Genomic DNA, 16213 nt, shown 5'->3' on the forward strand with positions numbered 1-16213 from the left:
ATGTGCTGTGTGGACTGTGCCATGTGCGCAGTCATTAGCAGAGATGGTAAAATACATCTAGACAAAAATGTAGGCCACTTAGGTAAGAGGAGCCAGCCACTATTCAAAAGGGCCTAAGTACCCTAGAAGTATACTTTACATACATGTCGACCAAATTAATACTCAAGAGTAGGCAAAAGTTTTATTAGCACTGTAGATCTATTGGCCAAACACCTATAATAGATTATGATTGTTTGGATCAAGTCAGTTTGATTCAGGGGACAAAAGTAAATGTGCAAATGAGTGTAGACCAATTCCAAATAATAAATATTTTTGAAATCAGAAAAAAAATGTTAATTTTGCCTATTATGCAAGGTGGAAGAATTTGTTCAAATCTTTTAGCGTAATATTATCAACATAAAGCTCAAATAGATATAGATATAAGGCAGTGTCTACCAGCGATCTGACCAGAACTGAAGAAGCGGCTTGGATGAGCAGCCAAACGTCTTCACTCCAACTTTTGGTCCAGTTGACAGATTTGAATTTTTGTTTTACTATTTTTCACAAATCACATGACCTACTGTGTCAAACCAATATTCCATTACTCAAGTACAGCTTGAGTAATGGAAGCTACTCAGGTAAAATGCAACTGATAACTACAAACATCTGCTTAATGCTTACAGGAAAGAAATGTTCTATAACGGGGTTGGGTGGGTACATTTCGTTAATCATATTACACTTATACAGTTACACATGTTCACAATAATTTATCAAAGAATATGTTTACAAAAGGTTTATTATCTTTAAAATGTTTGTACACGCAGTATGACAATGTGCTTACGCAATAATTACAGTAGAATCAGATGAAACATTTTGTACAAAAGAAATTAACAAAACAACATAAAAAATTTCCCCCATTGTAGCTGAAATAAAACAAAGAGCTGTGAGCCTGTGGGGTTCAGTGAGTGGACTGCATCAGGAGCTGAGCTGGTGAGAAGAGCGCCCTCTCGTGTACAGCTTTGGTAACTTTACATGATCACTATTTACAATATTAACCATGAATGATAGTCCTTACAAAGTGACTGCTACTTTTTATCATTTCCAAAACTTATTTTTCAATATATTCACATAACAAATGTACATGTTGGAAAAACATTAATGCATTTTTTCATTAACTGCAGTGACTTAATGGTGTTGAACTGAGAACAATAAAGTTTGAATTGATCTAAGTATAATTTATGTTGATAACCAGTCTTTAACCTCAACCTAGTTCTTATAAAAACTGAAAGTATACAGAATACACAGGATGTTCACAAATTGTTAAAACTGCATTGCTTAGATCACACCCTAAACCTGTCTATGTTACAAGAGGAATCTACGTAGTAATTGGAAGAAAGAAAATGTGTCAAATGATGTGACGGCACGTAAAGTAACTGTTATTTTACAAACAGATAAAAGACACACTGGTGGACAACTGATCCCTACACACGTAAAATTTGACCCCATGAAGATATTTGGAGTGAGACGCCTGGAAAACTCCACCTGAACAAATGACCAATGACCATCCAATCCATCTTGAATGGAGTGCATTTTGACAGGGTATGAAAAGAAAATGCCAATGGAGCAAGTCATATTCTGCTTAAAAGGTGCAGTATGTAACCTTAGAGTGTCTCCATAGAGATGTCATCGCATTGCCTGTAATGTTTCAAAGAATGGCATTAAAATTGTATGACAAGCAAATCACAGTAAGAATGTTTTTGACTGCCTTCTTTTTAGCAATAAATGTACCTGTAATTGAATAAATGCAAGATAGATTTATGTTTAATGCCGTACAATAGGCAATTCAATAATATCTCCATGGAGATAAGCAGGTGGCGAACTCCCACCAGAAAAGTTGCATAGTGTACCTTTAAGATAAGAACAAATATCTCTGAATTTAAAATAAAAAAAATAAAACATTACTTATGCTATTGGCAGGTGGCTTATCAAAATCTACCCAACTCAAATAAAAAAAATCAATTTAATTAATTTTAACTTCTGTAAAATATATATTTTTTTCCTAGTACATAATGCATTCATAAAACAAGGATTACTCCACCACAGGAGTGGATAAGAAGGCAGGGGTTCACCTGTGGAAGTCTGGACCTCCAAGGCCCAGATAAAAGCAGCACCAGAGAAAGAGCCAGGAGATCTAAGATTGCTCCAATGGAAAAGGATTAACCGAGGGGTGTAGCACAAAGTCTGGGCCTTTAGTATAAAATATACTGGTGTTATAGCAATAGTTAAATGCACATTACATGCTTTTGATGGCCCCTTCGTGCACTGGAGCCTGGGTAAAGAAGTACCCTTTACCTCCCACATTCCAACACCCCTGGGTTAACCTATAGGACTAAAGCCCAAAACACATGGGTCGGAGTCATCCTCATTTTGGGCTCAATAGGGTTAAAATGGAATAGAGATGATCCTCCATTTTAAGAGCCATAAATGAAAACAAAAGTTAAAACAGTCTTTGAAAGTCTATGTAGCACCTGTCAGTGTCACCCATTGCATTTGCTGCTCCTCCACCTAAGAGTCCTGTTCAGTCTTTGAAAACCCAAAGAGCTTGACAGCAGCAGTGCAATACTCGGTGACAATAAAATAGTTAGCGGGTTCTGGCTCATATAGTTTGGAGTTTGAGGCTCTTCTCACTAGTACACCTCTGTGTCCTCCTTGGGCCGATAGACAGAGCCAAATCTCTGCATATACTTCTTTATATACTCCTTGGTCTTGTGCTTCACATTCTCGTTACACTCGAGGTCCTCAGGATTCTTGCATGCTTTTAGCTCCTTGTTCATTACCCCGTGAGTTAGCTATAAAGAGATAAAAGAACACAATTACATCAAGTGTTTTATGGCATTACCGCATCAGCCATCAACCCCAGGACATTGCACAGACATAACGGTAGGAGTGAGCAACAAGGCAGAATTATCATAGTACCATTTTTTTTGCCTAATTCACAGTAGGGATGGGAAATTTCCACAATGAGTATGAGATCTATTGTCCTTGGCTATGCCCTACATTGCTGTGCAGATTTAGATTTAGGGAAACACAGCAACTATGAGGGCAAAAGTAGCCTACATTAAGTAGGTCTACAGGTACATGGATTGAAATAGAATAGAATTTAGCCTTGTCATTATTTGCGGCATGATAGGCATGATAGATATGATGACTAAAAACAATATATTAATGACTCAATCTTCTGCTATACCTTAATAAATATTATTGTCCCATAACGAAGAAGGTGATGTTATGATATCAAAGTAGCAAATTCTTGCATGGATCAGATCCCAATTAGATTTTTTTTCACCATACGGCCCAGCCCTATGTAGTTACAGTTTGGCTCATTTCCTTTTAGCAACTTGTGTCCTATCATTTATCCAATAAAGTGTATACATTAAGCTCACAAGGTCAGTTAATTGGGAGCATGTCTTCACTGTTCTGGTATGTCACTCTTCCCACACACCATCTTTGCCCAAGGACATGTCTATTAAAAGGACATGAGTGTGTTTGCCTCATCCAATCCTTCATACAGAGAACACTCACTTTTCTCGCCAGGTGTTTGAAGTCTTCAGTGTTGATTATGCGTCCCAGTTTGCAGTCAGGCTTCCGATAAGGATTTAGACAGTGTACAATGAACTGGGACATCTAATGAGCACAATACACACAGTGTATTACACAAAAGCAGGATGCACTTGAGACTCTTGTAAACATTTTATAACAAAAAAAGCACAGCTCACCTCTTTACGGAATGACTCTTTACTCTTTTTCGCCAATTCACTGGATGTGTCGGCTTCAGCTGTCTTTGTTGAAAACTGGAAAAGGAAGAACATATGTAAACTGAAAGTAAAATAAGAAAATGCAGCTGGTGACATTTAGAGGGAATATATCCTTAAAGAAAAAAAAAAAAGGTAAAATGTTTAATTTATAATTAGTAACTAGTAACAGCAGACCTTGGAGGGATTTTCATCATAGGTGGGAGTCCCCAAGTCCATTTCAGACTCGTGCTCCATGGTAGTGGCATCAGTAGTCCCATCCCAGGTTGGAGGATCCCACTGTGTTTGCCTAAAATGAAAAACAAAAGGTCAGTTAATGTTATTTGCATTAATTAGGCAAGATTTAAGATTTGATAAAAATAAGGTTTAATTCTATAAAAACTAGCGAACCTTGTGACAATATGGTAGTAGTATATTTTGCCCTCTGGATCCCGAGCTACTTTCCAGTTTGGAGGTAGAACAATAGTTTTGGGTTTGGGGGGAGAGGGTGGAGGCAGGTCTACGATGTTGTTTGGTACAATCAGCTCCTGATGAGCAAAAAGGAAGGGTTAAACATAGACAGTGCTGAGGTATACACTTTTCAAACTTTGAATGAATAATACAGACTTATGACAGACATAAAGTCATGTGCATTACCTGAGTTTGAGAGGTAACAATAGTAGTAACAGTGCCTCCTTGCTGCACTACCACCCCCTGCTGGCCGGGATAGACAGGCTGACTGTGCAGATAGTTGCCGGCAGGATCAGCATAAGCCTTTATAAAAGTAAATGATTTTTAATATTGATGACTGGTACATCACTTAAAGGCTAAATGTAATATGTCAAAGGACCACACCTGTATGACGGGAGCACTGCCTTGTGGGTAGGCAGTGGGGATGCTGTAGATGGTAGGACAGGGCTGGCCCTGGTAGTATATAGCGGTTTGTGGCTGAGGCTGAGCTGGTGCAGTGGTGTACTGTTGAGCTGCAGTTTGCACTGTGACTGTCTGCTGTGTCGTGGGGTCCCAGAGAGTGGTGTAGCTCTGGCCCTGCACTGGAGGGGCCGCCGGGGCCGGCACAGAGAGCACAGCCACCCCAATGTCTGGAGGAGCTACGGTGGGCTGGGTATATGGTTGAGAGGTCCCAGGGGGGAGGGGCTCTGTGCTGATCTGCTGTGGAATATTAGACACTGGAGCAGCCTGAGGAGTGGAGGACGGAGAGGACAGTCCCAGAGGAGGGGTCTGTTCATAGGTTAGAGCTCCATCCACTGGAGGGGTGGGGAGCAGAACTTTGCCTGCATTGGGATTGGTTGGATCTACAAAGGCCTGGACAGGATATCCAGAGGGATATGTGATAAAGCCGGAGGTGGAGGCATAAGCCAGGGCCGGGTCATAGCCCAGACTCTGCAACTGCTGCTGTTGTTGCTGCTGAAGCTGCTGTTGCTTCTGAGCCTCACGCTGAGCCACTTCCTGCTCAAAGAGTTTCCTGCGCTCCTCCGTCGACAGCTTGTTTCTCTCCTTTCCTCCAACGCTCCTTGGAGTCTTGCTGTTGACATTGTCGAACCTGAAAAGATATGAAAATTATACAATAGCACGAGCTGCTGTGCTGAATGTGGCCAGTGCTGAGTGGACATTATTCCTCACCTCTCGTCAGTGCGGCGGCTGGTGCGTTCATAGGACGAGGGAGGAGAGAGAGAGCGCCGCCTGCGTCTTTCACTGCTGCGGGGCGTTCTGTCTCTCTCTCTTTCACGGTCCCGCTCATACTCTCTTTCCCTGTCACGCTCCTTGTCTCGCTCCCTCTCTCTCTCCCTCTCTCTGCTCCCTGAAGCCGGACGAGCAGTGTCTCGATCCCGACTGCGATCTGTTAAGAAAATACTGTTTAATGCCTGAAATTAATATTCTAAAATTATGTACATACATTTGTCTTACCTTCTTTTTCCACTTGGCTCTTTTTAGGTATTCTGTAAACCTCCTGTAAACAATAACATTTTAAGAAAAAAAAAAAATATTATGTAGATATTTTTGTGGCCTGACCCATTTGAACAAACCTTCAGATCTTTCCAGCTCTCCAGAAGTCGGGCCGCCATGCCGCTGATATCCATTGAGCTGAGTTGAGGCTCCTGGCTCCTCTCACTCTCTACATCAGAGAGACCCTCATCATCATCCTGTGAGGGGGTCCCAACAACAGAGGGCTCCACTGAGGCAGCCGCTGAAGGGACGCTCACCTCAGGAACTTCAGAGCTCACCACCACATCAGCAGCAGCAGAACAGTCATTTTGCTGACCACTAGTTTGATCAGTATTTGCCTTCTCAGAATCTTCTACCTCCACCTGTGTCTCCACCTGAACCTCCATTGGTTCTGAAGCAGGCTCGGAGGTTGCAGGTTCAGATATCGCTGGGATAGGCTCAGTTGGAGTAGAATCAGTTTGGGCAGGCTCATTCGGGGGAGGTGAAAGTGGGGCAGGTTCAGTAGGGGTAGATGGAGTGAGAACAGGTGCATTGGGGGTAGATTCAGCTTGAGCAGGTTGAGAAAAGGCAGAATCAGTTTGGGTAGATTCAGTCGGGAAATAATCACCTAGGACAGGCTCAATTGGGGCCGAATCAATTGAGGCAGAATCGGTTGGGGCCAAATCAGTTGAGGCGGAATCGGTTGGGGCGGAATCGGTTGGGGCGGAATCGGTTGGGGCGGAATCAATTGAGGCGGAATCGGTTGGGGCCGAATCAGTTGAGGCGGAATCAGTTGAGGCGGAATCAGTTGGGGCTGAATCGGTTAGGGCCGAATCAGAATCAACTGGGACAGCATCAGCTAGCACAGGTGCAGCTAGGACAGCTTCAGGCGGGGCAGGTGCAGCTGGGGCAGGTTCATCTCCCTCCGACACCTGATTCTTGATTTCTTCACCACTGACAGTGTCTTGCCCTGTCACCTGCTCAGGCTCCTCTTTAAAAACTTGAGCTATTAGTTCATTTTCACCCTCTTCCTTTTCCTGTGGCTCTTTTACGTCACCACTTTCCTCCATCAGAGTCTCACTTGTGTCCTCTTTGACCTCCTCTGTCTCCACCATCATTTCAGTGTCGTCTTGGTCATTACTGGATTTGGACTCATCTTGAATATCTAGGCTCTTCTCATTTGACTCTTCCTCCTCCTCCTTTTTGATGGAGTTCTCAGGTTCTTTCACTGGGTCCTCAGTTTCTGCCTCTGGTTCACGTTTGGTCTCTTGTACCACGGGCAGTCCTGCGCGTGAAGATTCATCATCATCATCTTCATCATCCTCATCATCCTCTTTCCCATCCGATGCTTTACTGGCATCAGACATGGCACTATCTAAACTATTTTCGCTGATGATTTTAAGGCGACGAAACACAGATGGTTTGGCAGAATCATGGTCCATTTCGGGCCCTGCTCTTGAGTTGGAGCAGTCCGGAGTGTTGAGTGGAGTTTGAGCTCGGGACGTGTTCTCGCTGGAGTAGCCGTCGTTCTCTGCGGGCTGAGGGCAGGTCTGTGCCCAGCGCTGAATCAGGGTCAACACTTTACTCTCCTCCAACATGTTCTTAGTTGAAATTGGCAGCACAGCCAAAGTCTTCAAAATCTGCAAAAATATAAAATAATGTTATAAAATCAAACGCTGTTTAAGAAAGTTTGTAAATAAATACACATTTTCTATACATTTTAAAACTGAACATCAAATGATTCATAATCATTAATAAACCAAACCTATCAAACTTTACTGGGTATTTTACATAAAACAGTAAGTAAATACAGGTGAATAAACATATTAGATGTCATACAACAAAAAACATTTTTAAGTAATAATTTATATTGTATATTGTGCTGTCATTTTTTATTTTTAATTGTCTTGAGGTAAAGTTAACACAAATGACTTACCTCCAACTGCAGTTTGATGTTGTTGGCACTGTTGCCCTTTGCTTCAGACAGTTCCACCATAAAGATCCAGAGCAGAGACAGGCCATGGTGATCCAGGAACTGTTTGAGGCACGATGGGTTCTGTGTGTCCTGTAAAACAAGCATCTACTGCATTAGACTGAGATAAACCAGTCTTTAGTCACTGTTGCTGTCAGACTGCACAGTACCTGGATCAGTTTCAGACAGAGGAGTTTCTGCTCCATAGTTTCCACTCGGACCATCAGCCTGCACAGAGCCACCACCTGCTTTTCATCATACAGGCCTTCTCCATTGTCCAGTAATGCTTCCAACTCCTCATCAACCTGGAATATACAGGAAACCAGATCTTTACTATATATAGAAAAGGGTGATTCTCATTTTAAAATATGTGTATGATTTTTCTTATTTTTTCAGAATTAAAGATGTGGTTTGAGAGGGAAGTTAAAGGGCAAGTTTTGGAAGAAAGTCAATCCATCTTTCAACAGGAATGGGGGGGCTTAGACATTATTTATCACCTATTTATAACCCCATCCTCAGACCTACATCAACAAAAGGTAAACAAATGATTGAATGATTAGGCCAAATATGACTCAGAGACAGTTCACACTTCATGTACTTCAACTGACCTAGTTGAAAACCACCTAGCGCACCTGTTTGTTGAAAGTTTCTGCTTTTTACACATTAGTGCACTCTGTGAACCAACCCCAGTCTGCACTAGAGTGTTTACTTTACATTTGTGTCAGCCTTGTTCACATACACCACGCATCATTCACCCCAAAGATGCACCATGAGCCATGTGAGAGTCCATCAGCTGATCGCCAAATTTCTTTCTATGTCAACGCTCTTCAAGTGGAAAGAGCCCCATGAATATGCACGCACATGCTCGCTTTGCTTATATACGGTGGTCTTTTCTTTCAACTGTGGCAAAATACACCTTGACGACTGTATACGGAGGAGAACGACCCTTTTGGAACGACACACAGTTCAGTGTAATTAGCTCCTCCCTTCAAATAGATGTAAGGCAGTGTCCACCAGCGATCGAAACGTCTTCACTCTAAAACTTTAACCAGTTGACACAATAGAATGCTACATGATGCATCCTCAGTATAAAATAGCATAGTGAACTCCCATGTTACGTTGTTATTGTATAGTTATTAAACCAGTATAAGAAGATGTGACATGTGAAATGTGCCCATTATCTTTATTGCTTGTCAAATTCTTGCCATTCCAATTCCAAGCAATGAGTTTGAAAACCAAAGTAAGTAATTGCATAACTGACCGTAGTGAGAGCACTTTTCCGGTTGCGATCTTTCTTCATCCTGCCTCCAGCAGCTCGAACACTCACACGGTTTTCCCCTCCGAGGAAACCTCTGCAGCTGGGGGCTCCACAGTAGCATTTCTGTGCTTCTTTGCTGAAAAAAAACAAAAACCCAGACAAATTCCTAAATTAACAGACATTTCCTTATTTATTAATTTCAGCATGGTATAAAATATTTTGTGTGTACCCATATCTCTGGAACTGATAATCAAAGGTCAGCTCTGTGCCTTCTGTAACTGCTTTAGTGGTGAAGAAACCAACACGAAGCTGTCCGTTCACTGTCCACTGTATTTATAATAAAACATTTTTTTAAAGAAATGGGATATTATAATTATTTTAATATTTTTAACACTGTACCTTTTGTGTTTCGCAGTTAGGTTCGCAGCTGTGATTCATGAAGCGGGAACAATTACCCTTCAGTGTAGCATCAATAATCTAGAAACACCATATTAAATTATATTAAAGGTTTAAACAGATTATAAAACCTTTATAAATACATATTATGTCCAGGCCAACCTCATTATTCTTCAAAGACATAAAGTAGTAGTGGATGTTCTTCATGCGGGCATACTCCTTCACTCTGGCCTTAAACTCCTTATGGTCCAACACCTCCCCACAGTACTCCAAGACAAAGGTATTTCTGGAACAATTAACACAATTTATTTAACTTATGGTGCATGATTTATTTAATAATTAAACATTTTAATCAAAAACTTACGCCGGCATGTCTCTAGCAGCTCTTAGACCCCAGCCTTTGTCCTCAGTAAGAATGACCTCAAAATCTGCATGTTGTTTCATCTGAAAACGACGATTAGAGCAGTAGGCTCCATTTAGGCACCGAGACGAACTGAAAAGAAATTTGAAATTTTGAGAATATTAATATAAAATTTAAAATATATCACCATTTGCATGAACTAGGCATGTATTCAGTCTAACATAGAAGTTAAAATACCATTCAATCATGAGAAGACGATTTAAGCAGTCCTCTCCACACGCCATCACCCCCTTTGACCGCTCCTCTCTGGACAACATCGGACACTCACACTGCATCCGTTTGATATCTCTATGGGACTTGCTTTTCTTTCTGCAAATATATTAAAAGACATTTTTATGTAATTTTTTGTACAGATTACCCAAGATGATGAACTTATTGAATATTGACTGACCTCTCAGTAAGATAGAGGTTTTCTTCTATCAAGTCGAAATATGGTGGCATCTTCTTAGACTTTGCCAGGTCTTTCCACTTTGCAGCATCTTGAAAGACCCGTAACTTGAGCATTGGAAGCTGCACCTCAGTTTTGACTGGTATATCCTTTAAAGTGTCTCCACGACGCTCCTTTTTACTTGTGGGTCCCGCTTCAGCCTCATTGTCTGAGTCTGACTCCAACTCAGGACGCCTTTTCTTTGGTGGACCCCTGGATCTAAGTGACTTAAAAGTATCTTCTTTGGTGGGCTCTGTTGCTGCTGGACCTTTGCTGTTACTGCTTATTTCATGACCTTGTACAAAACCTTGACAAAGAATAGACCCACTGGATTCAGCTGCTGTCTTTTCTCCACTGTAGACACCGTGGTCATTAGTGAGAGAGTCCGGGTGAATTTCATTTGAGTCCTGACGAATTTGTACAGTGGAAGGATCAGTAACCGGGTCATTGCTTTGCATTTGTGAATAGGACAGAGTTTCTGTCAATCTCCCATCAATCAACTGTGTCCCATGGCTGCTGTCAGGCTGTGGACAAGAACTACTGGGTTGCTCAGCTTGAGTGTAGGTCCAAAGAAGATTGTATCCATTCTTATCACTAAATCTATTTACGCTGGATAAATTATCTTGTTTGTATTGTGAAAAGGGAATTTCATTTCCACTACTAATATACTGTTGGTGTACTTGCTGACCCAAACAACTGACAAGACTGCTATTTTCTATTGCTGGCATGTGTACACTTATATTCAACTGAGAGCTCTCAGAGTGACTGGTGCTATCAATCATATTACTTTGGGACTGGCACACTGCATTATGGGCTGGATCATGCCCCTGAATTTGATGGGAATTGATCATTTTTTCAGAACTATCACTATTTTGCCCTGCACTATTTTGCCCTGTGTTGTCTTCAGTTGTGGGAAGGGAATGTTTTGGCATCACCACTACCACAGAGTGAAGGCGCTTAATCGCCTCGCCACAATCAGAGTCATACTCAGAGTTATCACTGTCACTGGCCCCACTCTGTCCCATCAGTAAATTCAACTGTGGATGTCTGCTCTTGCTGGCATTCACTATTGTGTTTTCATCATTTGAAAAAGGCTTCTTTGTTGCTTGTTCACTTGCGTTTGTGTCAAAACTGGCCTCAGTCAATGCACTTTGGTGTTTACAGCTATCAGACATGCAGGCTCTGTCCGATTCAAGCACCCAGTCCTTTGTTATAAAATGTGTTCCTGCATGCATGTTTTCTTTTATTTCAGTGTCTGGTTTGCCACCATATTTTGAAGTGTCCATTTTCACATCAGCTTTGTCTGGTTTTGTCTCTGAAATGTGAATTGTGTTGGAATGATCTTCTGCATTCTGCCCAACAATATCCCACCGAGACTTTCTGTAAGCAATGCTGCTCTTTTTACCAGCATCCCCAAGATCTTTATCTATGTGGTTTTGAGAGTCTAAAAACATTAAGTTAGGGTTTTGAGACACATTGTCAGGGTAGTTACTTGTCAATGAAGTTCTACTTGGGTCAACCATTTCTGCTTTCTGGGTTTCCTCATTTATTGAGTTTTGGACCTCACGTGGGACACTGGATGATTTGAATAATGATTCTGGTGAATGGTCAACTGAATCTCTATTGTACATCACATCATTACTTTCACATGATGCGAGTATTTGGTTTGGCATTGCTGTCTGACCACTTTGGGCTTTCTTATTTGTTTCCACAAAAGTATCAGCTTTATTCAAGTTATCATTTACATCTAATGATGCATTTCTTATTTCTTCTCCCTTTTCATGCTCTGTCAATTTGGAGTCATTTGTTTCCCTTGAACTTGTCTTTTTGATTTTGTGGCTCATTTGCTCATATCTTTCTTCATTTTCTGGACCTGATTCTACAGTGGAGACAAATAGTGCTTTTTGTGGGGTGTGAAATGTGTCATTTGATTTTCTATCCTGTGTCCTATAGGTGTCTTCATGATGAGAAGATACAGAAGAGTTTGAATGTCTGGAGTCTGTCTTATTTGTTTTATGTGAATTTTTGGAGTATTCATCTGACCGCGAGCGCTTGTCAGATGTGTGCGATTTCTCTCTTTCAGAGTCACTTTTCTGATGTTTCTCTGATGAATGAGAATGTGTGTATGCTCTGGGTGAACTCAATTTACTACTGGTCTCTGACTTGTGACCAGTGTTAGATTTATGATGGTCAGTAACAGAAGAGCCCCTGTGCTGAGAATCTGTGTCTGACAGGCGTCTTGATGATCTTTCCGATTTTGATGACTGATAAGATTTATCAAACTCAGAAGAATCTGCTGATTTAGAGGTGGACTTCACATGAGACGAAGATCTAGACTCTTTGTGAGAACTTGAATAGGCTGACGACCGACTGGATTCACCTGTTCGTGTTCTAGCTTTCCTGCGATCCTCCTCAGACTCCGAACTATCCCGATTTCTGTCAGTACGGGAGCGAGAGCGCCTCCTTTCTCTGCGTGGAGAACTCCTGTAAGACCTCCTATCAGACTCATGATAATGTGACCTGTCAGAGCGTGAGCTTCTCTCACCTCGGGACCTGTCGAGCCTGGAGTGAGAGGAACTTGTGCGAGACCCGCGAGATCGAGAGCGTGACCGCGACCTTGACCTCTTGCGATCTGATCGAGATGAACGCGACGAGGTGTATCTTGAGTCCCGGTCAGATTTAGAGTGACTAGAAGATCGTTCGTATGTCTCTGAGCGCTTAGAGGAACTTTTTTCTTTCTCCTCGGAGTGGGAACTAGAAGAATGCTTCTTTTCATCTTTTCGCCTACTGCTTGAGCTTGATTGGCTTTTGGAGTCAGATGATTTACGAGTGGAAGACTGGCCTGATTCTCCATCCGAATCAAATCCAGGAGGGGCACAGTCTGAATGAGTCCTAGATGTGCTTTTATGTCCCTTACTGTTTGACTCTGTGCGAGTATGACTAACGCCATCTTTTCCTGAGGCGGCAGCAAGTGTCTGGAGGATAGCGGTAATTCTTGACTCTGGTGCTACATTGTGAGTCTCTGCAGTCTGAGGAGATGAAGGTCTGACATTACTTTGTGAGTCACCTTCTACAGATGATGGTAGTTCATCAGTCACAGAGGCATTAAGGATATGCTTCTTAAAATGAGTCTTTGACAAGTCTGTTTTAAGTTTAGTTGGGGAAATTGCAGGTTGACTCAAGGCATTTGTTCTTGTTTTTTGCACAGTTGAAGGAGACCTGTGCTCAGTTTTAGACTCTGCATGATGTCCTTTCCCTGAACCTGAGTGTGATGGAGCAGCAGGGTCCGCTCCAGACTTTTCAGGGCTGGATGAAATGAAGAAAAGACTCTGCAGGGGCTTCTTGGTCTGCGAGAAACTGAAGGACACTTTCTGACGACTCTGATCTTCCAGGTTGACCTTCATCTTGGTTCCTTTAGGCAACAGACGGTTGGACAACAGGACTCTAGGAGACAGGCTTTTGATTAAGGCTGCCTTGGAGAGACCCTCCACCTTAACCTAGAATGGGACAAAAAACAGCTCTAATACAGTTGCACTTCAGAAAACTAACATAAGAGTTACACCCACTGACTTAAAAAACGCAAAAACAACAAACGTACGTACACTATGTTTATTTGACTTACTGGGGCACCACTTCCCTCTTCTCTGTGTTTTCATTATAGAACATCAAAGAACCATAAGAAGAGAAGGAAAGGGAAAAGAAAAAAAAATAAATCAATCAATCTAACATGTGCTACACTAATGTAAGATTTGACAATTGGCATTTTGTCAAATTATATACTGAATATCCAGTTAATTATAATTACATTCCACAACCCCAACTAGTTCATCAATTTTAAATATAATGTATTTCCTGTTGAATTAAACAGAAAAGTATTGCAGTGCAGATGCCATACCATTAAGAAACTATGCAAACAAAAGTACCGTAAAAAGGGTAAATAGGCGGACTTAAAGTAAAAGTAACAGAATTACGACAGCATTATGTGCATTTTAGCATAACATGCAAATGATATTCAAAAGTTTGAACTGAAAACAAGCCAAACAAACAAATGCGGCATGAATATTTTTTGTTAGAGAGGAAAATAATTCACACAAATAATGACGAAACATTGTCCATCTGCAGCACAACTTATTTCAGTTCCCCATCTCCTCAAGGACACCCAAACTAGAAGCAGTAAAAGCAGAAACTAAATTTAACAAATAGAAGCCAAGTTTAGAACATGGAGTAAATTCATGTGTTGAAACACATGCTTTATCAGCTTTAAATATTGAGCACTTTGTCAAAATTCACTCTGAAGTTTGGGCACATTTAAATTTGGCATATAGAATTATGGTGCATAACTATCAAATATATGAAAGATAGCAATATTGGAAAACAAAAATGTTCATCCTCAAAATGATTTGAGAACAAATACCTGATTTCTGACTTGAGCAGTGTGTCCATGGAGAAACAAGTCAAGGATTGGAAGCCCTGGAGGGTCTGGAGGCCATGAATAGTGCAACTCAGAGAAACTGGGCCTCCGAAGTGACGCCACACCTGATCAGAAAGAGGACAGGCTCATGAACCAGGGCTAGAATCATCAATCATCCACCATCAAACGGTATAATTACATAATGTGTGCAAAATGAACAGACACAATACAATATATTAGCAGATTTAGGTCCGTTCTCTGGAACCGCCTTTCCCGCTCAGTGTTATCAGGCGTGTGGTAGTGGTTACGTTAGATGTGTTGCACCAGTAGCAATACAAAATATCACTTTTACTCAGGCTTATAATAACACTTGCTCTGGAATTCTGGATGTGACAGGCGCATGTCACGCATTACATGACTTGTACACACATAAAATAATCCAATAAACTTTACCATTATTTGTCTGCAATCCAGTCTTCGTGAGGGTGACCAAAATGGCCAGTGTGTGAATGCAGCCAAAACATGGCCTCAAAACTCGTTGTTTTGGTAAATTGGCTAAGGTCTTTAAATTATTTTGGATTCGTACGTGCTGTGGTCATAACGCATACCTGCAAGTAATTACTTATTATCATTAGGATTGACAATACAGTGAACAAACATAATGTTAGATAACTACGCTGCACACAAGCTTTGATCGTTTACAAAAGCACTGGAGTGCCATCTTTAAAGGCCTTAGCTCAAAGCTACGAGCTGTATACATGTCTGGTTAATATACTGCAGTGAAACAAATAATGTCAAATTCTGACTCCTACGAAAATTTTGCTCGTGTACACAACAGATGTACATTGGATTTGATGTTTTTATCATGAGTGCAGCGAACCGAGAGGCTGGATTAGCATTAGCCCGGATGGCTAACCCAGCATTGCTTTCCCACTCACTGCACAGCAGCAGCTAGCTTAGCATTGCTAGATTCTGCTTAGTTATCCACATAAAATAAATGCATATCCTAGACCCAAAAGATTGCTAAAGCCTGTCCTATGATATGTATGCACTCAACTGTCTATTTTTAGAGCTAACATTATTCATGTGGCCAGGCTAGCCGATTCTCAGCACCCGGCTTCACAAACCTTATGGTTCAGCATTTGTCCTGTCATATATTTGAGTAACAGACTATTGGACAATGACATGACACAAACGACTACTTACTTCATCAAATACTCGTGCTTTCTGGATCTTTCCATCCTCGAGTTCAGCGATAACCAAGTGAAAACATCAGGCAACGATGTAAGCGGACGTCAAATCCATCCGTGCAGTAGGAAATGGTGCTCGGCTCTCCGCTGCGCCCCAGCTCCAGCGCGGATCAGTGTGGAGCCACCGTGGGCAACATAGCTCAACCATAGAAATCTAACAGTTTGTTATTTTCTTAATTATGATTTATGTAAAACGCTGTTTTAATTTACAGAGTAGGTGTTTACAGCATAACAACCAACGAGTGCGTTCAATACAAGGTTTATGTTGGTACCTGAAAGCACCATGCCAATAATCACGTGACGCTCTATATAGTTTGTTTTAGATATTATTTCTCTGCATTAAAATAATATTGACCACCAATTT

The 16213-nt window shown here is 41.3% G+C and overlaps 1 protein-coding gene across 1 annotated transcript; it reads right to left on the reverse strand.

The window, feature by feature from the left end:
* Window positions 1–764: 764 nt before the first annotated feature.
* On the reverse strand, window positions 765–15964 carry setd2 (SET domain containing 2, histone lysine methyltransferase). Its single transcript, XM_055228143.1, has 21 exons — window positions 15806–15964; window positions 14603–14724; window positions 10153–13685; window positions 9939–10070; window positions 9705–9833; window positions 9503–9626; window positions 9344–9421; window positions 9174–9271; window positions 8948–9080; window positions 7857–7991; window positions 7651–7779; window positions 5816–7354; window positions 5697–5739; window positions 5412–5628; window positions 4626–5331; window positions 4428–4544; window positions 4182–4318; window positions 3969–4080; window positions 3756–3830; window positions 3562–3663; window positions 765–2828 (listed from the first exon to the last, which is right to left on the reverse strand). The coding sequence occupies exons 3-21, from the start codon at window positions 13590–13592 to the stop codon at window positions 2667–2669; spliced, it is 7608 nt and encodes a 2535-aa protein (XP_055084118.1). The 5' UTR covers window positions 13593–13685; window positions 14603–14724; window positions 15806–15964; the 3' UTR covers window positions 765–2666.
* Window positions 15965–16213: the final 249 nt, after the last annotated feature.

Source organism: Periophthalmus magnuspinnatus, chromosome 16 (genome assembly GCF_009829125.3).
Source record: "Periophthalmus magnuspinnatus isolate fPerMag1 chromosome 16, fPerMag1.2.pri, whole genome shotgun sequence".
NCBI classification, from domain to species: domain Eukaryota; kingdom Metazoa; phylum Chordata; class Actinopteri; order Gobiiformes; family Gobiidae; genus Periophthalmus; species Periophthalmus magnuspinnatus.